This window comes from Pituophis catenifer, unplaced genomic scaffold (genome assembly GCF_029215685.1).
Source record: "Pituophis catenifer annectens isolate HBS135680 unplaced genomic scaffold, rPitCat1.0.hap2 SCAF_18, whole genome shotgun sequence".
Lineage (NCBI taxonomy): Eukaryota > Metazoa > Chordata > Lepidosauria > Squamata > Colubridae > Pituophis > Pituophis catenifer.
Genome location: NW_027256898.1, coordinates 7632393 through 7659339, shown reverse-complemented (window position 1 = coordinate 7659339; position 26947 = coordinate 7632393). Strand labels below are relative to the sequence as shown.

Genomic DNA, 26947 nt, shown 5'->3' with positions numbered 1-26947 from the left:
ATCTTACGACAAGGACCGTGTTCCTTTCCCAGAGCCCTTCTGGGTAAGGATGCAGGCCCTACTGCATAAATGACAAGAGAAGGATTTAGTGCAGAAGGGGGAAAGTGGTTGCAGAAGAAGTAGGCTTTCCTTCCCAGCATGAACCAAAATCCCCACGTGGCAGAATAATTGGACTTGACATTAGAGTTTGCTTCGTCATGTTATTGCAGCCTTTTCTTTTAAACTTTACCCACTCCTTTGTTTCTCCTTGAAAGTGTGACAGCACGGCTGCAGAAACTCCAGCCGATTGCGAGCAGAATTGCTCTGCTCTTTTGACAGCTAGAAGGCCTCAGATCTCCCTCCTCCGAGGTGACTGAGTGAAACCTATCGGGGTCCACAAGCTGAAAGGAGCAAGTATTCCTCCCGTTTGATTTCTTCAGCCATCACCAGTGGCTAAACTCTGGTCGCTCCCTCCCTGACTCATCTGTTGGCTCTGTGTGAATCTGGGCCTTTGGTTTGCTCCCCTCAGCTTATAACTTCTGGCTTAAACGTTACATAATTACGGCCAGTGACTTTCCTGAGAAATTCTCACCGTGCTTCTCTGCTGTGAATAGCTTTTTCCGGTCATGGGGCACTTAGAAAGCATGGACTTTGGAGGTCTGTCCTGTAGTAGAATTTGCACCTGTTAAGCAAAGGTAGCCATGACGTACATTGTGGATTTCCTGCATGGAAGAACATTCACCGCGCACAGGATTCTTGGGTGCCCTTGATAGCATTCTATAAATAACACTGCAGAAAAGATAAAAGCCACAGCTCCCTCAAACCTAGAAAGTCCCTGATAACTGGTGAAATGCCATCTAAGGTATTTTCTTCTGTATTTAAATGGCTTCATGTAGCCCGTTTCTGAATTCTCCCATTGATAGTAGCCCCTCCCAGCTCTTTTTGATACTGCATAATCGTATCATGTTCATTTCTTTATTTTCACTGCATCTACATTTGCTTCCCCCCCCCCATGGATCTCAAGATAATTTAGTCACAATTCTCAGAATTACTTTAATTGGTGGGAAATAATGACTGGACCTTTCTGATAGGCTTCATGGTCACCTGAGACCTTTGCTTTGGGTCTTCCTCATTGCAAGCCACCTGGATTACGCATTGCACAATATGCTCCTTTATTTTTGCAAGTAGCTTGGCTACTTAAGAACGGTATTCATTGAAAGGCGTAATATTCCCAAACTAAGTCATAGAGAGAAATCCCACTGAGTTGAGTGGGATTTATTTCTAACCATTGTCTTAAGATTCTGGCTTCAGATAAGGTATTCCTCAAATGTTTTAATGTTTATTAGCTCCAGGAGTCTTAATTGGCTCCTGCGAATCTGGGCGTATCTAGTAGGGAGTCCATTAAACTTCGCTAAAACAATTCAGAATCACAACTTCCTCAGCTCCAACCAATATGCCTGATGGTTAGGAGCTCATAGAAGTTGCAGACTAGTATGGGGGGGGAGGGGGGTTTGTCATGCTGAAAGCTGGGCTGAGGAGTTCCTTATCTTGATGCTTACATTTACAATGCTATAGATTCTTTCTCTTTGCAAATTTTTCTGGAGTGAAGCTTGATAGCTGAAAATGTCCTTGTGCTTAAACTAGTCATTGCCTGTGGCCCGCATGTGTTGATATTTTTTTCCCTGTGGCTCCCTTTACGATCTCTGGTCAGGTTAGCTGTCTGTTTTGTCTCGATGCTATAGGTTGTGCATTAAAATTCATCATTGGGTGCGATTGGCTTCCAGACCCTTGATTTCGGAAGCCCCTTTTCTTTAATGCATCGTAAACGTATGGTTCTGACTTGTGTCTGAGGCTTTACAAAAATGTGGCACTTTCACTGTGGTTTGTGGGCAGCCAGGTTGACCAATCGGGGCCTTGAAAGTAGCAAGAGACTTTTGGGTTTCATAATCATTTCTGAAGAAGCCGTCTTCGGCGGAACTTGCCTATGGAATTCAATCCACAGTGTGGAGAAGTCAATGCTTGCCTTTGACCTACCAAGGTTACAGAATTCTCTTGCTCTTGAGTGCAGTATGCGAATCCACCCAGGATGCTGAGCCACCTCAATATGAGTGGAAGTGGCTTTTTGCAGCTGCCATCTTTGTTTTCCTGTAATACTGGTTTTTAATACCTGTATGGTTGGGAGGGGCTGGAGAGCTCAAATAAATACCTGCTTTTACTTCATCCTCCTCTACAAGGACTAAACCTATTAAGTACACATTTTGAATGAAGAACTAAACAGTCTCTAGGGACAACATACCATGAGGACCATCAAAGCATATTATTGGCGCTTCTTTCTAAAGCATTTCCCGCTTTGGTGTTACCAGAGCAAAATCCTCACACCACTAGCATTTTTGGCACCTGGATCACTTCCAGACAATAGCACCCAACTGTGCCAATGGCTGCTATATGTAGCTTTCCCTTTCGGAACAATTGGCTAGCTCTGGAAGAAGGCACTTACTGCAATTGCTCAAAGATGGTGGGGCCTGATTAATAATCCATGGATGGAAGTGGGACTGAAAATTAATATCGAGGTCTCCTAAAGCCAGCTGTTTTAGGCCTGTCAGCAGCGCATCTTAACTTTACCATCTCCTGGGGTGAACTTCACATACATTTTTTGAATTCTCCCTCCCTTATAACGAGCTCCTTGTCTGATACGGGAAGGGGTATTTCTATCCCCTTCCCGTAGACAAGGAGGAAAGTGGCAGGAATGGTTTTTTTTTGGGTGACCAGCATTAAAATATCTATCCATGTCCAATTAGATGATGTTACAACAGCTCAGAATTATTTTCGTGCTTCCTTCATATCATGTGAGTTTGGGGCGCCTAGAGGAGGGAGGGAGGAAGGAAGGAAGGCAGGTTCACATTGAGGCCTTGACCCTCCAGCCCCCACGGTCTGCTCCAGAGGAATGAAAGTATCACGCTTAAATCAGGAATGGTCCTGAACAACTATTTTAGTATAGCTTGAGGAATTTGGCCACTGTGACTGAGACATTATGAAGAAACAGATTGAAGTTCCGTGGAAACTGGAGGTGTAGCGCTTAATGCATAGACCAGGCAGCACCAGGGATTCTTCTGGGAGAAATGTCCTACTTTAGTGCTGGTGGGAAGCAAAACTGACTTGTCCCCATTCTGCAAGTGGTCATGTATTGATTGGTATGGATTATGCAAGCAGCAAGCCCTTTAGAAACCCTCCCCCCCAGCAAAGCCTCCTGTGCGTCAGGACCTTTAGAGCTCAGGGGTTGGCCCCCTCCCCCTCCCTCTTCTGCCCTGTTTGCTCTCTGTGCTGGCGGTTGGGAAAGAGCTGCCTTCTTGGAAAGGCTGAGGCTGGGCAGAGATGGGGAGGGAGGGCACATTTCACGTGAGCGCCCGCCTTTCCCAGCCTTCCGCTTTTCTGGACAGCCATTAAGTGGCTCCTGAAACCTCCCCCTGAAGCCACACGCCTAGTTCATTAGCACCTCCCTCCGCAGCAGCTTTTCACGGGGATCCTTTTTCTTGCTGGGCATTGATCCCGCACGCTGCAGCACTGCGGGTCTTCCCCCTCCCCCTCCAGATTGGTTAGCATGAAGCAACACAGCTCCCCCTCCCAGCGGCAACTGCCAACACAGGAGAGGATTGGAGAAGACCCAACGGGTGGGGCTGGGGTCGGATTGCCAGGCAGATTAGCCTTCACGCCGAGTGAAGTGAAGCCGAGTGACTCTAGGATAAAGCACATGCAATCTGGGAATGCAGATCATAGAACTCTTTCCGAATGCTGCCTTCCATATCTCAGCATTTGCGGGTGGGGGTAGCCAGAGATGCGGTTGTGTCCGTTGCCTCTTTAATGTTTATTCCAGCTGCTTGTCATAGGAGTGAGTGATCTAAAGCCAATCCTCACACACCACCCTCGAGCATTCTGGTGTGGGTCAGTGACTTGGAAATGACACTTGGCAACCCCTTCGCCAGTACCGTTGCGCTGTTGCATAGTTTGGAGAGATCCTGGCTCCACATCTCTTCCCTTGGTGCTTTGTCTCCACCATTTCTGCTCCAGATTCCTCCTTGGGATATGTTGGAATATAGATTCTGTCCTCCAGAAGCTGCCGTAGGTGTTGCCTCTGTTCCCTGCTTCTTATCAGTTTGTCATACAGCGTCATGTTTTCAGCTGCGACTGGGGACGTTTTTTTCAGCGATCTCTGGGTCACATGCTTTTCCTGTCACCACAGAGGCAGACACCACATGGGAATCTGGCGCTTTTGGCATTCTAGGCTGGCCTACCATAGAGATCTTGAACAAGGAATGGATTGATCCGTTGTTAAATAGTGGCACTGTTTTTGGTGAAGAATTCTGCCCCCCCCTTTTTTTTTTAAAAAAAAAATAGTGACCCTAATCCCTGTGTGGTAGAAACACTAAGCCCTCCTTCCTTGGCATGTTCAGCGCAATCTTCTTGTGGAGGATTGATGTGACTAATGGTGCTGAATTTCACAGATCAGTGTTGGGGAATCTTACCCATGCCTTTGATGGTTACGCTTGAGGGCAGAACAGCAATAAGAGCAACATAGAAAGATAAATTCAAACTTGAATGAGCTTAGGTCATACTGGTGTACATTTCCATTTTCCATCCTGGCCAGACTTGAATGGTAGGCTAGTTGAATTGCTAAAGAAACCTCTGGGACTGAGGCTTGACTTCATTGCTGCCTAAATTCCCTAATATTATATTTGGTATGTCAAATTTATCTGTTTATCTCTAGAAAGTCTCAACAGTATAATTAAAAATGCAGAAAGGTTGTCAGATGAATGTGATGGTATTGGTTTTTTAATGAAAGAGAATTGCTAGTTTATGTTTCATATCTTTTTGATCTGTAAACGCGAACAACATTCATAGATGTGTGTATTTTTAATAGAAATCCATTTCTTTTGGATTAAATTGCTTGGAAGGTCAGTGACGTTTGGTCAGACTGGATGGTTTGAAAACGTACTGGAGAAACTTGCAAATGTCTTGCATATTAACCCCAAATCTGCTCGCATATACAGTGTGAATTAAATAAATTGCATTGGTAATTTGTTTTTGCCGCTGATTTCTGCAGCCATGAAAAGCTTATCTCTGGAATTGCCAAATATTTTCCAACTCTGGCTCAAGCAGAGCTTCCAACATCATTTAGATTGTAAACTTGTAGAACTGGCTTTATCCCTAGAACTGTGATTAAGCAGTGATTAGAACGATATGAACAGGCATTGTACTCTATTAGACACTTGCATCTTGAACACTAAATAATAACTGCTCAGCTGAGAACAAATGAATACATGTAATAAATTCTCCACTCAGATTCATCATTTCAACATTGATTGCATTGAAATATATTTGAACATCACAGAATAATGGCTTTTCTGTTAGTGCTAAATTCCTATTGCAGATGTTGGCAAAACCTAAGTTAGGTGAAGTTTTTGTATCCTGGCTTTTTTTTTTCAAGGTATGATATGATGAAGAAGGGGAAAAATGTTAACAAGCTTGAAGTGTGTATGAATATTCCCATAGAATAGGCTTTCAGCTTTGCTCTGGTACGAGTCCCAGAAACTAAGCCATACCTGAAACTCTGTTTATACTTTATCTATTGAAATGAATGCTTAGATATATTTTTTTTTTGTAAAATCTGAGTCCAGAAATTTCAAGGTACTAAAATGTGGTTTCTTAGCTGATTTTCTGTGAGCTTTAATGTATGTGATTTTTCTCTGTCTTTCTCCTAGATATGGACGTGTTGAAAGTGTCAAAATTCTCCCCAAAAGGGGATCGGAAGGCGGCGTGGCGGCCTTTGTGGATTTTGTGGACATTAAGAGTGCGCAGAAGGCACACAATTCTGTCAACAAAATGGGAGACAGAGACCTTCGGACGGATTATAACGAACCAGGAACCATTCCTAGTGCTGCTCGGGGATTGGATGATACAGTTTCCATAGCATCTCGTAGTAGAGAGGTTTCTGGGTTCAGAGCTGGTGGTGGGCCCACGTATGGCCCACCACCATCACTTCATGCACGGGAAGGACGTTATGAGCGGAGACTTGATGGGTAAGTTCCAAGGTTTCACTAGGCAGGTATTTTGTAATTGATTGTGGTGAGAAACACAAACTCCTGATAGGGCCCCCAGATGGATTTAAAATTTGGGGAATTATCTGCATTTCCTATTTTGGGTTGGAAACGGAAGTGATTCCCATCCCAATGGCTGGGATCTTGTGGATCTGTAGAAGATGTTTCCTGCAGCTGGTTGGAGACCCGATTCTAAGATGGAAGACGCCTCGATTATGGAGCTATTCTTCTAGGGCTTGACAAACCCCAATTCTTGGATAACCTTAAGGCCTTCTTTGGATGTATCCTTATTATCCAATGGAGTTTATTGGATACCGCAAGTCTCCAAACCCAGATATGGAGTACCTTCAGCATTCGTAGGACCTACACAATCCCTTGGCAAAGCTTCGCGTGTAGTTTTTTCAGGGGTGTGCTGGTTGATATAGTCTATGCATAAAATTGGATTGGTATCAAAATTTTCTAGCAGACTTATAAAAAGGCTGCCTCGTCTTGGATTCTACAGTCGTTAGCCCTGGGAATACATACAATGAAGACAGGAGAAGGCCGCTGTTGACGTTTCTTTCCCCTCTTGGATCTACATCACTTTCCATGTACCTTGGGATTACTATCCTCATGGCAAACTGAACGAGACGGACGCTGCTCAGTTTTGGAAATTTACAGGCCATCCGTTGAGGTGCTGGAATAATGGCTACTACCTCAGATTTGTGGGATGGTTTCGAGCCAAGATCCCAGTGGGCCAGGGGAGTGGATTACTTACTTAGTCTTCCTAAAAAGCACATGTACAGTGAAAGGCACTCTAGCTTTAAAGACATGGTGTCGATCAGCTTGTGGATACGTCACAGGAAATTGACTCTGCTGGATGGTTACAAAGCTGGACAGAGGATGTCTGCTAGCCTGGGGCGAGGCCTTCGTTCATCCCCTGGTGCCTTTTTTTTTTTTAAACCAGCCGATTCGTTCAGACTTAGGGCGACAGTCTGTGGTGGATGTACCTAGAAGCGCTGGCTGTCAGAAGAATGAAGTTGGGGGCTTCCACCCTTTGGCCAATCTGGGACTACTGGCTTCCAGTGGAGTTTTATTTTGGGTTTTTTTTTTCCTTCTTGTCCCTAGGATATTTTTTTTTTTGTCTTGCTCGCTCATCTAAAATGCCACTTTTTGACACCCTTGCTTGTCCATTAAGAAGGTGGATTACCCCTATAAGAGGGGCCAAATTGGGGAAGTTATGTTCACAATTCTCTCCCTAGATTTAATTGGGAATATAGGTCGTGTTTCCACACTTGGAAAAGGTTGGTATGTCCTGCCCTGTGTATATTAGCCCCTCTCCTAACCCAAGTCAGTTCCTTTTTTTTCCACTAACTCCAGTAGTAATTAGTACTAATAGCTAACCAGCACTGCTGTAGTCATTAGATTCTCAGCTTTGCTAGTTCTTTTGTCTGTCTTCTGTGTCCTAACCAATAAAAGGGCTCTTACACACTTATACATTAACTTTTTCTAGAAATCTTGCTTTTTTTTCTTTTTTCTTTTTATTGTATCAGCTTTCACTGATATAATATTGACAGGGTGCAGGGTGTGTGTTGAGTGTTGTTTCAAAAGGCGAGGGCGAGAGAGCTCTTTAAGTAAATATTTATACATGCTGAGACAGTATGTGATCTTATTTGCATGGAGCTGCAAACGTTTGTGATACCTACTAAAACGCCTGCCTTATAGGGTTTTTTTTTTTTTTTAATCTTTCGTGAGGCAGCTCTGACTTGCTGGAGAGGCAAGAATTCAGACAAAAACCTTAACATGGACCCATGGCCACTGCCTCCTCCGTATGGGGCGGGAACAAGTGGCTTAAGGCCTGCACTACACTTACAGCAGGAGCATAAAGTGGAAAGAGGAGGAGAACCTAATTCACTGTTTCGGGGGGGAGTGGGGTGGGGGGAGAAGGCAGGTCCATGCATTTTAACCTGACAGCCAAGAGGAGAAGCTCTTCATATGTAGGATGGAGATAACCGAGAACTGGGGTCCCTGCTAATTACTTTTCAAGGAAGGTGATTGGAAGTAAAAAGGGGGGGGAATGATTTGAATTCCTCCTTCCTTGAATGGTTTTAGGAAACTTTTGTAACTAATATAAGCGCTGGCTTTATTGCTTGATCTGCGCATGTTTGTTCTGAATTATTTCATCTGTTTTCCTAGCCGTGTCCTACAAAATGGGCCATTCAGTGACATCTTCTAGATTAGAACGCTAAATTATTGGAGGCCTTTTCTTGGCCTAAGCAGCTCACCCAGGTTCTTAGTTGTCTTAGCAACATAACTTTCTTTTTTAAGTTCTACATAGTTAACAACATAGTTTTCGGGAAACATAATTCTGTATGTAAAATACAGAAATGGCCACAATTTGTTTTATCAACTATTAAAATATCCCATCCTGTTATTGTCTAAAGCGATTTTTAAAAATACCACTACCACTCTCTCACCAGCACACAGAAACATTGTGTATCTTGTTTTCGGAGCTTAATGCCTGTGACTTTTGTTGGCTGTATCTTGACTTCATTATTACAAAGATAAGCAGAGATCTGACTTTAGCTAAGCTGATACATTGTCCTAGGACTTTTAGAAGCAAAGATTTCAAGTGAGCTTTTAAAAATAGATAAATTGCTTTTTTTCTATGAATTTGTGGCTAACGCCAACCCCTTAACGACAGGATTCTAGGGTAGTCATGGAATGAAATATGTTAATAGTTCTGTTTCATCCGAGAAATAGATAAATAGAACTGCTGAAATGAGATCACTTTGCACAAGATCTTTTGGGTCTGTGGTACACAATTATGTCCACAGAAGCTTAGTTCAGACTTCTCCAACTGGATGCCTTTCAGATTCGTTAGCCTTCTTCTCCCATGATCCCTAGCCATTGTCCTGCGAGGCGAGGATTATGGGATAGAAATCTAGAACAGAAGCAGGCATCAAGCTGGCTCGGTTTAAGCAGTGAAACTGAGTCAGTGCCAGAACGAAGTTACGTTTAAACGTGAGCGAGAAGTCACGTAAAAGGACCAAGCTCATTCAGTCTGCTAAATAGATCATTGTTGGCCTTTTGATGACTTTTGCAGTAACAGCCAACCCTGCATTAAATGCTTGCATGTTGTTGAGTCATTGTTCTCCTTCTCTGATTTGACGTGCCTGTTTTCCCCCTCCTAAATGCAGGGCTTCAGATAACAGGGAGCGTGCTTACGAGCCTAGTGCCTATGGACACCATGAACGGGGGACAGGAGGATTTGATCGCACGAGACATTACGATCAGGATTATTACAGAGATCCTCGGGAACGAACTTTACAACACGGACTCTATTACAGTTCTCGGAGTCGCAGTCCGAGCCGCTTTGATGCTCATGACCCTCGTTACGAACCTCGGGCTCGGGAGCAGTTTACGTTGCCCAGCGTGGTACACAGGGATATCTACCGGGATGACCTCACCAGGGAAGTCCGAGGTAGAAGGCCGGAACGGAGTTACCAGCACAGCAGGAGCCGGTCCCCCCATTCCTCCCAGTCCAGGACACAGTCTCCCCAAAGGCTGGCAAGCCAAGCATCCAGACCCACTCGGTCGCCTAGCGGAAGCGGTTCTAGGAGCCGGACTTCGAGCAGCGATTCAATCAGCAGCAGCAGCAGTACCAGCAGCGACAGGTATCGTCCTCCCTCTGGCAGGCGTGGGGTGTGTTTTGCTTTGGGTCCCGGTATTGATCCCGGAAACTACAGTGCATCGGCTGCAAATGTTGTGCTTTCCTCTGCTCCTCCTCCTGAAAGAGACCAGCACCATCTCCTGGTCTGCTCCTGCCTTCATCCTCCCCTTCCCTCCCAGGGTGGAGGCCAGGAGCGTTGGGCGGGCCAAGGGCGGACCATTTGGAAGGCTGCCCCCAGGAGACAAAAGCCCCACCTGCGAAATGGATCCCTTTTGAGCCACTCTGGGGGGACTGGGGGGGAAAAGATTCTTTGTTGCTTTTGTTGGTTTTATGAAAGGGTGCCCTTACAGACCCTTTGTAGGAGCAGCCTTTGATTGATTGGGGATAAGAGCTTTCTGCATTTTTCATTTATAATTCAGCACCGACTAACTGCCTGGACTATCCCTCTTTTCTTCTTTATTAACGGCATCTTTTGTTTATTGCCTTGAGTTGAGTATCTGGATGAAATTTAATAGATAGGCGAATTATGGGTTTTCCACTGTTGCTGTGGCTACTACATAGCTCGCAGTCGTGAAATTGCACTGGTCAAGCCGGTCGGCTGTTCTCTGTGTTGGTTCCAGTCAAGGAACTGCGGCACTGTAAAAAAAAAAAAAAGAAAGAAAAAAGATAAACAGAAATATATCATCCCATTTATATTTCCAAGGAAAGGACCTTCCTAATCAGACCGTAGAAGTACACCCGTAAATGATTGAAAATTGCCATGTTGAAACACGTAGGCTGTTTTTAAAGGAGGCAGATAGGAAGGTGCCATTGTGTTGTTGTATACCTCTCTAGCTTTTGTTTTGTCAGGGCAGCTTGTGGGTTGTGGGTTGTACATTGGGGATTTATTCTGAGCGTGAGGCCTTCCACGGGCTGAGAATAGCCTTTCCCCCAATCCAGCCCCTGTTTTTTGACTCTTCCTCCTTCCCCCCCTGTTAAAAGAATTTGGAAAATCTCCCCTTGCTTCAAAGGGAGATTCGTAAAACCTGCCATCACCTTGGATTAATGTCAGTAAATAGATGTTCTTTAACACACTGAAATAAGCAGCTGGCCAGCAGTCCTTTTTGTGTGAAAGGGTGGGTGGAGGAATGCAGCCATTCTAGTTCTCACCTTCATTAGACTTTGGAACTGTGGTTTAAGGCAAGGAGGAGTTCAGGCATTTTGTATTTTCATAGCATGTCAGCACTTGAGGAAATATGCTAGAAAGACACAGGGGGAAAATAATGTTAACGTTGGGAGTGGCCAGTGGAGAATTTTCCCAAGTTGAATCCTACCTAGGCAAGATCTTCTTCCTGCTTTCATGTTTTATTTTTAAATCTGAGCTGCTGAGCATGCTCTCTGGAGCTCATCCAAATTCAGGCTGGTCCTCCTTAGCTTCCTCCGTCAAGTTTAAGAGCTGTTGAATTTGAAAAGATGGATGTAAACTTGATCCTGGAATGCTTGCCGTTCGTTCTTTGGGCTGTTTTTCGGTACTGTCCACAAGCAGGGCTTTACGGCGAGTCCAGCTTTCCCTGAAAGTAATATAATCGATTCTGCTTTTAAAGCTGTAAGCCCAATTTGAGACAAAGATAAAAAGTGCTATGATAGAAGATGCGGGGGCGGGGGGGGGGAGTCGACATTGAGGCTTTCAAAATTGGCTGGTGAGCTCGAGTTCATTTGATTTCTTTGCCTGTCTTGTCATCCTCAACTCCCAGAGTGAAAGCAGAGAGTGGGAAACTTAATTTTGTTATGTAACCCTGGCCTTTTCCTCCTGCTTGCCCCCTTTCCTTTCTTTCCACCTCAGGAATTTGCCAGCAGAGGATGAATCATTGGCAGAGAGCGGCAGGTTGATGAGTGTGTGTGTGTGTGTGTGTAGTTTTGTGGTTTGGACAAAAGGTTCAGAATTCAGTCCCAGCAGACTGCAGTTTCAGGTGATTTCGGTCCAGGGAAGGCTGAAGCTGTAGCAAGGAGGTTATGGTGCAAGTCCCAGTTTCTCCATAAAACAAGGGGAGGATTGTCGACAAGAGGAAAAAATCCTGTCCGTGCTGGTTTCTTCCAATCCGCTCAGCTACTACACCTTTCCTCAAATGGTGACTCGTCCCGTGGCTTTGCGGAGTCCCCAATTCAGTGGCTGTTGGCCATTTTCACAGGTTGCGCAAGCTTGCCTTCCCATCTGATCCAAGCCATCCTCTCCCAAGCCGGGTCTTAAATATTTCCCCCAGGATCCTATGCCATTTCACGCCTTGTTAATTGAACACAGATTTTTTTTTCCCCCTGCAGTCCTTTAGAGGAAGGCAGCTTTGTTTGCTTTTCTTTCTTTCTTTCTTTCTTTCTTTCTTTCTTTCTTTCTTTCTTTCTTTCTTTCTTTCTTTCTTTCTTTCTTCCTTCCTTCCTTCCTTCCTTCCTTCCTTCCTTCCTTCCTTCCTTCCTTCCTTCCTTTTTTTCTTTCTTTCTTTCGGTTCTCTCAGGAGGGACACCAGCTTCCTTAGGTCAGATGCCTAGAGATGAAATTGGTGCGGGTTTGGATTGGATGCGGAACTGATGTTTTGATTCAGACTCTCTTTGTACTTGGAAAGCTGTCCTTTGCCAGAAACTTTTCTTTTGTTAATAATACAGCTTGCGTTGCACACCTTTATCTTAGGTTGCCCCAACTGCTTACCAGAGTAACAGGGAATGTGGTTGTCAGATGTATTTGTGAGGGGTGGGGGGGAAAAGCAATGCTTCCTTTCAAGGCTGCATATTGATATATTTTCTTTCTTTGAAAAGTAATTCAGTGTTGTACTTCCTATAACTAAATCTCACAAGGGAACAAACAATACTTTAATAAAACAGTTGATAGAAGCTTGGTATGCAAACATCGCCTTGACTAAAGACCCTCTTCTGGGACTGTCTTTCTCTCCCCCCCCCCCGGTGTGTGTGTGTGTGTGTGTGTGTGAGAGAGAGAGAGACATACATCAAATGTATTGCAGAGCAGTGTATATGGAATTTATTTTATTTTGTTCCTTCAAACCTATTTCTAGCATGTCTTGCAAAATGTGAAAAACTTAATAAAAACAGATTTAATCAATTAACACGGAGGCCGCTGCGCACCCCCCTCACTCCCATCGACCGCGCCCCCCCCCGCTGAATAAATCTGTGTGGATCTTAAAATTCTTCCTTTCAGAGATACCATGGCTGTGCAAAAGAATACAAAGGGGGCTCCAAGGCTTCATTATTGATAAGCAAAACCCACAGCAGGAGTTGCTGTGTTCAAATTCTGCAGGCAACACAAGGAATTCCTCCTTTGGGTCTCCCAAACTAGTCTGAACTGGAATCCTCCAGCCAGATTTGGCTGCTTGCCCTCTCCTGGTAGGCTCTGTCCTCCCTGCCTGCTTGTTGTTTTTATTTTTCCAAAGCAGGAGCCCCTGGGTTAATTGGGGTGGGTGGGGAGAAGGTGGGACTGGCAAGGACTTGGGACAGTCCTGGCAGAGGGAAAGGGAGAGGGCTTACAGATTCCCCCTATTTGAAAGTTGAGCTGAGAGGAACGGAATTGGGTTCTCCTGTTTACTGTACTATATCCAGTACAGCATTAGGAGAAGATGGAAAAGCTCTGTAAGAAAAGTTGTAAATCAAAATGGATATCGAGAGGGGTTTTGTTTTTACTACAAACGGTTTAAATAGCCCAGCAAATTGGATTATGGTTCCACTACGATGGGAATAATGTGAATCAGATTTAGCTGAGTTTGCTCTCTTAAGCATCCCCTCTGGGACTTTACTAGGTATAGCAGGTGATTAAACTTTATTTCCCTTTATTCACCCTTGGAATTTTTAAAAAAATTCTTAGTCCAAAGTTAAATTTTTCCACTATCTGCCAGCCGAACTAAAAAATGTAATTTGACTTGTTCAGACAAAGGTCTCTGACAATCTTATGTCATTCTCTTTCATCGCCTTCAACTCTTGCTAGTAGGCATATTTTGCCTGCTGATCCTTGAAGATGAAACTCAAAATCCTTTGGCCACCTAATGAGAAGGAAGGACTCGCTGGAGAAGAGCCTAATGCTGGGAACGAAAGGGGACGGCAGAGAATGAGGTGGCTGGATGGAGTCCCCGAAGCAGTCGGTGTGAGCTTAAATGGACTTCAGAGGATGGTAGAGGACAGGAAGGCCTGGAGGAATATGGTCCATGGGGTCGTGATGGGTCGGACACGACTTCGCAGTTAACAACAACAACATAAAAATATTCTCTAGCCCTTGGTTACAATAGCATCCAAACATATGCAGTGTTGATAATTCTGGTGGCAGGACATAAGGTGCGAGCCTTGTTGTACAGTATTTTGTACAAACAGAAATAAAGGCAATTTTAACTTGAATGCTTGCCTGTCAGAAGCCCGCAGTAATTTTCAGTCAGCGTTCAGGCCTAATTCAGAACACTGTGATTAACTTTCAAACAAACGCCTGCAGCTTGAACGTGTGACAGATGGCCTCTCTCTCTCTCTCAAATATATCTACCTGATACTTAAAATGCCCTCTTTAATGAGGTGGGAGAGCCAGTTTGGTGAAGTGGTTAAGGCGTCAGGGTAGAAACTAGGGTAGAAACCAGGAGACCATGTTCAGGACCTGCCTTAGGTACCAAGCCAGCTTGGATGACCTTGGGCCAGTCAGACATGCTCAACCCTAGGAAACAGACAATGGCAAGCTAGTTCTGATTCAACAGGAAAGGAAGGAAGGAATTTAAGAGATGCTTGGTTGCCTAGAACTTGCATCAAAAATAGGTATCAGGTGACCTGTTTCCCCCAAAACAGGGGAAATACTTTTAAATACTGTTTGGTGTGTTTTAGATCTCAAAACAAATTGCTCCTCTTCACTTAGTGTTGTTTTTATATTGATTTTATGCTACTTCATATTGGTTTCTATGCCGATTGCTGCATTGGTTTTCCTTACTGTATAGATTGTTTTTACTTTATTTGGGTTTTGATGATGATTTGAAAGCTGTGGGAATCCCCCCAGACGACTGTCAGTTGTTTGGACTGTTTAGGTAACAGATTTGGTTTTGATGCTTGTTGGGTTATCCGGGAGTGAGCAGTGTCCTTATTTGTTGCTTCCACAGATATACGGAGGGTGTTGCAGATACATTCCTTCCTTTGGGAGTTTGAATGTTTAAAATCCAAGGTTATCCTTGGAGAATCTTTGGCGGTTGGTCTCCACAAAACTGTTCCAGAACTTTTTCTCATCAAACTTTCCCAATGCAAACTGTTATCTAAAGCCGGCTTGCTGATTTCCAAATGTTGTGTTTTAGCCTGTAGGCTTCTCTGAGACTCAAAGTTTCTAATTAATTTGTTTCAATTTTAGCACAGTCTTTACAATCATCAATGAAGTACCCATTTTTACTTTAAAAAAAAAAGCAATTAGCTACTGTTGGAAGACTTTGATACATCGTTAGTATTGCTGTTGGTGTTATTCTTTTCTCAAAAGGCACACAGTTTTGGAGGTGAAGGTTTTTCAAGTGACAAATAAACTGCACTTATTAAAATTAAGAAATACATGCCACTGGTAAATAGGTTTAACAACATTAGTAGCCAGGATCTAAATTAAAAGATTTGGGTCACACCATAGCAGAAGTTCTGCCTTCTGTTCACATTCATTTGCCTCCGTTTGAAGAAAAAAAAAAAGAAGAAGAAGAAGAAAGAATAATTTATATGTGTTCATTAATTTTACCATGTTTATGGGCCATCAAGGTACTAAACATACATAAGTTACATAAGTGATAACCTTACATAAATATAAAACTAAATAAAAGCTATCTCCTATTCAAGGAGCAATAATTAAAAATTATCAGGATCTGGTAGTGTTTAGGAACTTGGATTATGGATTTCTAGACAACTAGCTTCGACTCTAAATATAAAAGAAAATGTTAGCTCCGTTTCTGGCATAAAGCAAGGGTCAGTGTTTTGTGTTTTCTTTGTTTCAATACCAGTTGCATTTTTCTTACATCTTTCATAATTTTATCATTCTGTTAATGGAAAGGAAGAAAATTCAGCCAGCTATTACAATTTAATGGAATGTGCTAAAAAAGATGCAGCTTGAATAATTACACTTTCCTTGGTGTAATCACTTGACATCTCATTAGTAGCAGATTGCTGTAGTGTGTCACATTTTGCAAAATATGCAAAAGGAGAAATTTTTCCATGCCTTCCTTTCAGGAAGATGAGTTTTCCTGGTTGGTTTGTCAGGCAGAAAAGGGGGATTGTGAAGACCAGTAGATGGGATTTTTTTTTAAAAATATTATTTTTGGTTGATGTTGCAGTGTACTGAACAAAAGATTTCTCCAGCCTGAACTTGCTTATATGTCAGAACTCTTGCTGGAGACTTCCCTGCATGTTCCAGGAGCCTCTGAAATTCAGCCAGTGGGAAGGATGTGAAGATGTTGTGTTCAAAAGCTGGAACAAACTGTGGTATTTCAGCAGTTCTGACAAACTATTCAGGTTGGCTGCAGATCAGCAGAGAGGAGGCTAGGAAGTTTTAGTTTTTCCAGATTTGGGCCTGGAAAGCAAAATTTGGAGGAATGCTTCAGTGTTTATACAGGGTAAGCCACGACCAGGCTGGTCGTGCATCCCTGCTTCATCCGGAGTCCTCTTCCCAGCAATTCCCAGCCCCTCGCTCTAGTTTTCTAGCATCTTCCCTCAGCTCCTTCTCTGCTTTCTCTTAGCTAACACTGTTGTCCATGCCTTTAGAATAGAATAACAAAGTTGGAAGGGACCTTGGAGGTCTTCCAGTCCAACCCCCTGCTTAGCTGCAGGAAACCCTACACCACTTCAAACAAATGGGTTATGCAACATCTTAAAAACGTCCAGCGTTGGAGCATTCGCAACTTCTGGAGGCAAGTTGTTCCACTGATTAATTGTTCTAACCGTCAGGAAATTTCTCCTTGTTGCTTCTCCATTGCATCGGGGAGAGAGAATCCAGGAATGGGTGTTGCTCTCTCTTCTGCCTGGAGACTGAGCCTGTCATCATTTTTTGGCAGCCCCTGAGATATTGGAACACTGCTATCATGTCTCCCCTAGTCCTTCTTCTCATTAAACTAGACATACCCCATTCCTGCAACCATTCTTGATATGTTTTAGCCTCCAGCCCCCTAATCATCCTTGTTGCTCTTCTCTGCACTCTTTCTAGAGTCTCCACATCTTTTTACATCGTGGCGACCAAAACTGAATGCAGGATTCCAAGTGTGGCCTTACCAAGGCCTTATAAAGTGGTATTAACATGTGATTTTGACTCTATCCCTTTTTGACTTGATCCTGCTCTTAAATCCCCATTTCGTTTCATATACAGTAGAAAAAGAGCCGAGGTGGCGCAGTGGTTAGAGTGCAGTACTGCAGCTACTTCAGCTGACTGCTAGTTCAGCAGATCAGCGGATCAAATCTCACCGGCTCAAGGTTGACTCAGCCTTCCATCCTTCCGAGGTGGGTAAAATGAGGACCCAGATCGTTGGGGGCAATATGCTATTTAGTATACTGTCTTTGGTGTAAGCCGCCCAGAGTCCTCGGAGAGTGGGCGGCATAGAAATATGAATAATAAAATAAAAATAAAATAAAACCTCTGGTCCCAGCCATAATTCATTCCATAACTTTGGTCGCAAACCGATTTGGTCGTGACCCGAACCTAATTGTGGAAATTTGGTGCTTACAAAAAAAGAAAATGGCGTGGAAAGGGGAAATCGGCCGTGGGGAAAAAAAAATGTGAATTTTTTGGTCAGATGCCAATTTGGTCATGGTCAGAAGCGTTGGTGACCAGAGGTTCTACTGTATGGACTAAAACATGCACACGTTCTGGGTTCTGGGGCAGAGCAGCTGTTCTGTGCCTAGCAGAGTTAATGCGCTGAACCTCTTCTACATTCCTAGCCAGTTGTAAGCCTGGATAAGGGTCTTTGAGGGTGAGCCGCTGGCTTGGAAACAACTCTCAGTGATACGAGGACTTCTGACAAGAAGATTTATTGTGGAAAAGAAAACTTGTGTTCTAAAAGAATGCCAGCAACTGCTGTTTACAGGCAGTCACTTAGTGACTGTTCAAAGTTACAACCGCACTGAAAAAAAGGAACTTGGCGCACTCGTGACCTTTGTAGCATTCCCATGATCATGTGATCACAATCCAGATGCTTGGCAACTGACTCGTGCTTACAACTGTTGCTGTGTCCCAAGGTCCTGTGATCCCCTTTTGCGACCACCTGACAAGCGAAATCAATGGGGAAGCCAGGATTTATACTCCTTGCAGTCAACTTGGTCATTTGCATCCTTTTAGAGAGTCGTTGAGGCCACTTTGAGGTTTATCTGTGTCCTCAGGGTCACCTGAGTAGTGCAAATGGGTTGTGGAGCCTTCTTGGCCACTCTTTTGAAGATAGCCAAGTCCACATTTTGGACAGAGAGGACCGCTGGCTTGACAGAGAGGACGAAGAGGCCATCTATGTTAAAATTGAACAGCCCCCTCTCAACAGAGGGGGAGGAATATGACACCACCTATCTCCAGTCTATAACACAGTCCTTTCAGCAGTTCCAAGAAGGCTCCACAACCATTTGCACCACTCAGGTGACCCTGAGGACACAGATAAACCTCCGAGCGGCCTCAGTGGCTCTCTAAAAGGATGCAAATGACCAGCTGTCTGCAAGGAGTATAAATCCTTCCCTTCCCCACCATCCAGTCAGAGCTGAAGAAGCTTCTTGGATGAGAAGTGAAACGTCTTCAAAGAAAAACCAGAAAGTCCAGTTGCCTCTTGAAGAAGCACCTTTGGGACAACCATGACCTGGATGACTGAGAATCTCCATGGACAAAGTCTACCTTCCTACATCTCTTTCCACGTGTTGTTATCAGCTAGGAGCTGCTTTATTTTGGGCTGCAGTGGTGGCTTTTCCTGTTTCTCTTATTTTTAGAAATGATGCCTAGCATCATCAACTCCTTGTTTCCTTGGGACGATGTTCACAGACTTAAAAGTTCTAAACATTCTTGGGGAACGATTTGAGCTTTTGGAAAGGTTTCAATTTTGCTACATTAAGATGATAAAATTAAGGCTTTTTGGATAAAAATATGGTGGATTATTCAAAACATTTTGAAGAAAAAAATTAAATTCATACCACAGTTCTTTCTGTTGGGAATAGTCACGGATTGTACTGTAATAGAGACTAAGTTGGTTTTGAACTTAATAACGGCTGCCAGGTTACTGGTGGCACAGTACTGGAAGAAGGAAGATCCACCCACCATCGAGGAATGGACATTAAAAGTTGTGCATTTGGCAGAAATGGCAAAAATTTCATCATATCTTAGACCATTCAAATGAGAGATATATATCGGAATGGAGAAGATGGATTGATTATATACAGAAGAAATATCCGAATAAGAAGATTCATATAGCTTATGAATGAAATAATTTTAAGTAGTTTATATCTGGTGTTTTGTTTTTTTTTGGAGTTATAAGGAGTTAATTTGTTAGCATATTCCAGTTTTTGGTTTGTGAATGCTATACCCTGTGCTTGTTCTGGGAAGTCTAGGGAGGGGGTGTGAAAATGTTTGTATTTCTTATAAAACTTTTCAATAAAAAAAAAAGATGATATTCTGATATTTTAGTGTTGATGGCTGCTTTGATCTAGCATCTGTTTCTAAATGTTTTCATTTTAACTTACATTATTGTAAGTTGTTTACATTATTGTTTAATTTAAACATGAACATTGTTTTTGCCCTTTCCTCATCCTTGGGGAACGACTCCACTTTTCTGTCATTCAATTTTTAACAAACATAATTTGATAGGCTCGGATGAAAATATTTTCAAAACCCATCTTTTTCTAGAATCCTATTGTTTAAGCCAAGGAATTAAAAGACGCTTGCTCCTGGGGAGGAAAGCCATGGCAAATCTAGATAGCATACTAAAAAGCAGAGACATCACCCTGCCAACAAAAGTGCGTATATTCAAGGCTATGGTTTTCCCAGTTGCAATGGATGGCTGTGAAAGTTGGACCATAAGGAAGGCTGAGCACCAAAGAATGGAGGCCTTTGAACTCTGGTGCTGGAGAAGACTCCCGCGAGTCCCTTGGACTGCAAGGATGGAGGGCAAAAGAAGAAGGGGACGGCAGAGAAGGAGGTGGCTGGATGGAGTCACCGAAGCAGTCGGCGTGAGCTTAAATGGACTCCAGAGGATGGTAGAGGACAGGAAGCCCTGGAGGAACATTGTCCATGGGGTCGCGATGGGTCGGACACGACTTCGCAACTAACAACAACATTGTTTAAGTGGAGCACTTGCCTAAAAATAAAAAGTCAGTTGAAAGAAGCAGCCGTGGAGAGGCCTAAGGGCAATACTAGGAAAAAAGGAAGAGGGAATCTCCCTGGTCTTGAACAAAGAACACGAGGAACACGAGGGAGAGGAAGCAGATTTGCCTCTTACTCGCTGATTAACCTGATCGGCAACGAGTTTTATTGTAAAGACGATGAGAGGAAGGTGCAATCAACCTGGCTTGTAGGAACGCCCTTCTTCGGTTTCTTTATTTAACTATTTTAAAAATGCTTGCGGCTGCAGGATAAATTGGAGCAAGAAATTGTTGACTTTTTAGGACAGTTTTATTTGTGTCGGAGGCTGCTTTGCAGAGCCTATTTATGCCGAAGTGTAACATGGGTTGTGGGTTTTTCTGAGTGCAGTTGCAGAAGGAGAGTATTTGCGGCAGTGCCTCGATGAGCTAATCCATTCTGAAGTTGTCTTGGGAGGACAGTCTGTGAAATGCAAGCACCCAATGACTCCCTTTTCTCTTCTTAGATGAAAGCGAAGGGCAGTGAAGCAGGAAGAGATGGTGCTTTAATTAAGGGTAGCCGCGGGGGCAATTCAGAAATCTCTCTTAAATAGGAAGACAGCACCCCCCCTTTTTTTTTTTGAAAAGTTTTTTCAGTTTTATTTTTTCTACACATAATATAAAACGTACATTTTCTTATACATAATTAATCATACATATATATATTTTCCTTAAAGAAAGCATTAAAGTAAGACATTTTAATTACATTCGGGGTTGCTCCTCTACCTTTCTTTCCTCTTTTTGCAACAAATCTTCTTCTTCTTCTCCTTTCTTTCCTTTCCCAGCCTCCTCTCCTCTCCTACTTTCGCCTTCCTCCTCTCCTACCTCATCCTACTTCCCCTTCTTTCCCCCACTCCTCTCTTCTTTCCCCCTTCTCCCTTTTTCTCCTACTCCTGTCTCCTACCTTTCCTTCCTCTCCTTTTCCCTTTCTTCCATTCCTCTCCCTCCCTATCCTCTTCCTCCCCTCTCCTCCCCTCTCCTTTCTATCTTCTTTGCTATATAATATTCTTGTTTGATATCCAAGCAACTCCTATATTCTACTCATATATACTTTCTTTCAATTTCTTTTCAGATTTATTCTATCTATCCATATTATCATTATTATTCATTACTCTTATACTCTTCTTTCTCCCCCCCCTTTTCAATTTTCACTGGTATCATCTAGGTTTCTATTTCTTTTTTTATCTCCATCATTTACCTTTTTCTTATCTCCCTCATTTATCTGTCATTTTTTATTCATATTTCTTTTCTAACAGAGGACAGCACCTTGAAGGACCACCATGCTTCTGGATTCTGCTGGAGTGCAGGACAGGTTCTTCACAAGCTTAATTTTAGCTGGAGGGGCGGGGGGGGGGAAGGCCGATAGTTTATCCACACAAACTTAGTCACATGCCAGCATTCACTAGTACGACATGACATGCTGGGGCCACCAGCTGATCGCTTGGCTTAGGTAGGTCAGAGTTGTAGGAGAAAATAAGTTCACCTTGGCAGCCTGCGTTAAACCCCGTAGAGTCTGGTGCTTGCTTGTTCTCTGACTTTACACTTCCGTTTCTGTTTCAGGTGGCTCTTGCTACCATTTGTGGGCTTATCTGATTGGACTGATTAAAAAGCCACGAGCAAGAAATAGTTCTGCAGTCACTGGTGTTTCTCCACTCACCTGACTTACTTATTTATTGGTTCGATTTATATGCCGCCCTTCTCCGGAGACTCAGGGCGGCTTACAATGCGTTAAGCAACAGCCTTCATACTTTTGTATATACCTGCTTAGTAGGGCTTTCGGCTCCCCCTAAGCGGTGTTCTTTTTTTTTTTTTATACAAAGTCAACTTATTGCCTCCACAATCCGGGTCCTCATTTTACCTACCTCGAAAGGAAGGAAGGCTGAGTCAACCAAGACTTACGTGAAGTGTCTTGTTTCGGATGCAGCAGGCAAAAGAAAGTTCTTGTTTTCCAACAGGAACCTGGTTCTTGGTTCGAAGGAGCTTGGATTTGAGGAACTTTGGGGATTATTGCAAGCGCTGCAGTTTTTCCTTTGATCAGAGCTGCTGTTGAAAATGCTCATGTAGTTGCTTTTAGCCAGTTCAGCGCCTGTCATCTCTGCCAAAAAGAAATCTTTTAAGTTTGGCTCAAGGGAATGCGTAAAGCTTCAGAAAGGTTTAAGATTTACAATTCCTATCTGTGACCCTTTTATCAGTTCTTCAGCTGATTTACAGTTCATTATGCCTTCCCTTGGTCAATTGGTGCTTTTTAATCCAGTTCCCTGCATTTGATACCAGAGATACAGAGAATATTTCTGATGCCTCCCCACATGTTTTCACTATCCAGATGTTAGCTCTTCTAGAGCCTTTGGCAGATTCAGTTTGTTCTCCGTGGCTCACGGGTTAATAAAAAGCCAAGACCCCTGCTAGAGTGGAGGGCAGATTATGCCTGCTTCAGGGATATTTCTAACCTCACTTTGTTTTTTTCAGAATCTTGGACAGTCCTTAAAGCAGTGGTCCCCAACCCCCGGTCCGCGGACCGGTGCCGGGCCGTGGAGTACCTGGCACCGGGCCGCGCAGCGGCCGGGGGAAATGAACGCTGCAGCGCAAAGGCTCCTGGGCCGTGCGCAATGGGCCATGCGCAAAAGCTCCTGGGCCGTGCCCCCACCCCTGCGTGCGCTCAGCGGGCCGCGGCGATAAAAAGGTTGGGGACCACTGCCTTAAAGAATGGGAGATTGGAAGGAGCAACAAATGTCTTCTCAAATAGAAACCTGTTGCCCATGGCTCTCTTTGGGCTTGCTGGGCAACTGTGTGGCAGTTTGAAACCATTGGCAACTCTGTGTGTATGGGTATAACTGCTATACATTAGAGAGAGAGAGAGAGAGGGAGAGAGAGAGAGAGAGAGAGAGAGAAAGAGAGAGAGACGAGTGTGTTTGCGTTTCTACTTCTTTATGCACTTCGTTTGCTTTCCAACAAAAACAGAATATTGCTTGAGGTCGCTTCAAGCACCTTATACATTTAGCTTGTTAATGAAATTATGATAATGAGAAGTTACTGTTTAATCAGCCTCCAGTGTTAGGTGATACATTAATGTTGCAGCTGGAGCTGCGTTGGCTCCAAGAGCTGAGTTGGCTTTCCTTGTGCATATCCGGGTTTTTGCATCCTCTGGCCTGATGGCGGAATCTGAATGGAAGCAAAGGTCTGTCAGACAGCAAAATTGCTGGCCTCAAAGGATCTTGGGAGTAAAACCGAGTGCTAGAGAAGCAAAACCTTGCAAATAAAACTCAAGTTTTTTATCCACACCATTGTAGCATGTTGGGAGGATGAGAAACAAATTGGTATTCTTTTTTTTTTTGCAAAGATCAGTATCCCCGAACGGTGATAGAAACATTCTTCAGTCAAATGAAAATTGGGTGGCACTTTTGTGCAGGGTAACAAGCAGGGGTTTACGTTGGCACTTCCTATTGCCTGCCAGTTGACTGGGAGAGAAAAGCAGAATTCTTTGCCCTTCACTCTTGGTCATCAGCGGTTGCTGCTTCGGGAGCTTGTCTCCGACTTCGAAAGGACTACGTAACCCGTTGAAAGCCCCTCCTCCCGGTGACGATTTAGACATCTGCAGATGACAGGTTCTGTCTTGGGAGAGACCTTGCCTGTCATTCCCACACAGATGTTTGTCCTTCTGTGACACAAATACATCGTCTAAAAACAAAGGAAGTCTATTGTTTTCTCGCAGTGTTTAGACACGTGCACAATTCAACTGTTGAACTCATTTTCACTCCTAAAATTAAAATATAGATCTATCTTGTCTAGAATGAATTACTGCAACTGTATAAGACATTTATTTTCTCGCAATCCTTGTTTCACAGAATTGCTAGTCTAGTTAAAGGAAACCCTCATTTACAAAGAATCTCATTGGCTTAAAAAAAAAACCCAAACAAACTCTGAACTGTTGAATGAAATGGACATAGCGTGAGAATTCCTTAGGTTTTTTTTTTTTTTTTTTTAAATAAAGTTCTCGGTGAAAGTTCTGCATTCTCTTTTGGAGGAAACCACATGGCGATGAATTAGGCCAAAGGTCTTCAAGCCTCTTAGCTTATTTCTGTGTCAGTAGGAGCAACTGTGCCCAACCGACCTGTCCCCCAAGGGACGGCCTTAGAGTTTACGTGGTGGAGCAGTCCTGTCACCCCAGCCCACCTTTTTCCTTTCTTCTTAAAAAAAATCAGAGGCAGGCAAATATTCCAGGAAAGGGAGGGTAGTTTAGCTTGGATTTTCTGCAAGTTGCTGCACGAGAGCTTTTCCCGCTGTGGGAAAAGCTTGGTAGATCCCAACTCTGCACCCTTTGAACTGGGATCTGTGCCAGGAGCTCCTTTTGGGAGAGTCGGCTCGAACTGGGAATTGAGACTCATTTGGCTAAGCATCTATCACCTGGCACAAACTCTTTTCTCACCTGACCTAGGACAGTGCCAAGAAGTGTTCTGTAACCATGGTGTATTGGTGTCTTAAGTCTCTTCTTAGTTACTGTAATGTTTTTCTATTGCTGGCAATTACTTCCTTTTCCACTTGCACCGTCACTTCTTCGCCTGTGTATCTGAATGCAACTTCTGCTCATATTGCCCAGAGGCGCTAATGAGAGCCGTTCCCATTCTCTGGTGGTAGAAGTCCTTAGTCTTTGTACAGGTCCCTCAGGTGTGCAAGACGTCTTTTATGCAATTCCCTTTACGACCCTGCCCTTTTTGCCAACTTAATGTGTCTCTTCACACAGTCAGATGCTAATGAAAGTTTTGTTTTAAAGTTACGTGCGGTGAGTTTGAGACAACTTGTAAACGTCGTACTTTTATTTTCAGCTAAATTCCTTTTCCCACGCTTTATTGGGGCTTTTATTTTCCACTTCTGCATACTACTGTGTTTCCCCAAAAATAAGACCCTGTCTTGTATTTTTTTTGAACCCCAAAATAAGCACTTGGTCTTATTTTCAGGGAGGTCTTATTATTTGGGGGTGCATGGAGGAAACCAAAGGAAATGGCGGGGAATGGCTGTGCATGCATTTAAATATTTTCAGGGAGGGCTTATTTTCGGGTGAGGGCTTATTCTAGCACATGTGCTCAAAAGCCCGCTTGGGCTTATTATCAGGGGATGTCTTATTTTCGGGGAAACAGGGTATGTTTCTCCTTTCCTTACTAAACTTTTGTGTAGGTAATCCTCGATTTACGGCCACACTTGAGGCCAACATTTCTGTCGCTAAGTGAACCATTTGTTCAGGGAGTTTTGCCCCCTTTTGCGACTTTCCCTGCCACAGTTTAAGGGAATCGCTGCAATTGTTAAGTTAGTCGCATGGCTGTTGAGTGAACATGACTCCCGCATTGACTTTGTTTATCAGAAGTTCACAAAAAGGGATCACGTGACCCCGGGACACCACAACCGTCATAAATATGAGTCAGTTCCTAAGGGTCTGACCACAGGGATGCTGCGACTGTCGTAAGTGTGGAAAAACGGTCATAAGTCACTTTTTTCTATCCCGTTGTTACTTGGAACGGTCACTAAACGAACTGTTGTAAATCGAGGACTACCTGTAGCACCTTCTATAAATCAGCACTCCACAACCAAGTGCCCTTTGGATGTCATGGATTGAAACTCTCAGAGCCCTGAGCAGGAATTCTGTGACTGTATTCCGGAATATCTGGGAGGGGCCAAGTTGGGAAAAGCCGATTAAGATTTGCAAGTAATAAGTAGCTTACTGTGGTTTTACAACCTGTACTTTTCTTAGTTTCTTGGTAGAAGGCAAGCAAGCGTTCATTTTAATCATGCTGCTCTCTGAAGGGGAAAGGAAAAAAAAAAAAACCAGCTGTAATTTTTGAGGCTTCCTGTATTATTACTGATAAGCTGAAACCAAAGATTTAATTAACTTCCCTGTTGTCAGCGTAAGGGCATTTACATTACACCAAACCCGGATGGCGTTCGTTTGGCTCCTTTGTTTGGGGATTTTGCAAACTTTCAGTGAGGCTGAGTTCTTTGGGGCTGAGTTGTTTTCATGAACATGGCCTTCTGTTGTGGTCCAGGCGTCGTAGGTCTCTGGTGCAGAGCTCTTTATTAGGTGTTGCTGGCTGTTTCAGTTAATCAGAATTCCCGGCTTCTTGTCTACATTCTTTAGATAAAAAAGTAAAGATAAAGGTTCTCCTCGCACATATGTGCTAGTCATTCTTGACTCTAGGGGGCGGTGCTCATCTCTGTTTCAAAGCCGAAGAGCCAGCGCTGTTCGAAGACGTCTCCGTGGTCATGTGGCCGGCATGACTCAATGCCAAAGGCGCACGGAACACTGTTCCCTTCCCACCAAAGGTGGTCCCTATTTTTCTACTTGCATTTTTTTTTAACGTGCTTTCGAACTGCTAGGTTGGCAGAAGCTGGGGCAAGTCACCCCGTTACGCGGCACTAGGGATTCGAACTGCCGACCTTCCGATCGTCAAGCTCAGTGTCTTAGCCGTGATGGCGCAGTGGTTAGAATGCAGTGGTTAGCTGCAGTTTGGCAGTTCGATCCTCACCGGTTCAAGGTTTACTCAGCCTTCCATCCTTCCGAGGTCGGTCAAATGAGGACCCGGATTGTTGGGGGGCAAGAGGCTGACTCTGTAAACGGCTTAGAGAGAGCTGTAAGGCACTGTGAAGCGGTATATAAAGTCTCAGTGCTATTGCTGTTGCTGTTGCTATTAAAATTGAAGATTTATTCCCCTTCACCGGAGAGTTAAAAAAGAGATTTCGGATTACGATTTGTCTTAAATCCTTTTTCTCACTTGTACCTCACCCTTTCGGGCTTCCTTGAAGGTGACACATAGCAATATACGGGACAGGAGAAGAAGCCGAGGCTGACATCTTGTTTGTCTCTTCGGAGCCTCGGCATAAACTGTTTGTCAGGTTTCGACGTCGTCTCACCTGCATTTAC

At 43.7% G+C, this 26947-nt stretch overlaps 1 protein-coding gene across 2 annotated transcripts in view; it reads left to right on the top strand.

Annotated features, from left to right (window-relative positions):
- The window catches only part of SPEN (spen family transcriptional repressor), a 55216-nt gene that overhangs the window by 4933 nt on the left and 23336 nt on the right, over window positions 1–26947 (top strand). The window contains exons 2-3 of one of the 2 annotated variants that reach the window (XM_070956219.1): window positions 5736–6053; window positions 9251–9727. In XM_070956219.1, the coding sequence (XP_070812320.1) occupies window positions 5736–6053; window positions 9251–9727 (795 nt within the window). Of the gene's footprint in view, window positions 1–5735; window positions 6054–7275; window positions 7355–9250; window positions 9728–26947 lie in introns of those variants that run through there. The other variant, XM_070956220.1, reaches the window with a different exon arrangement.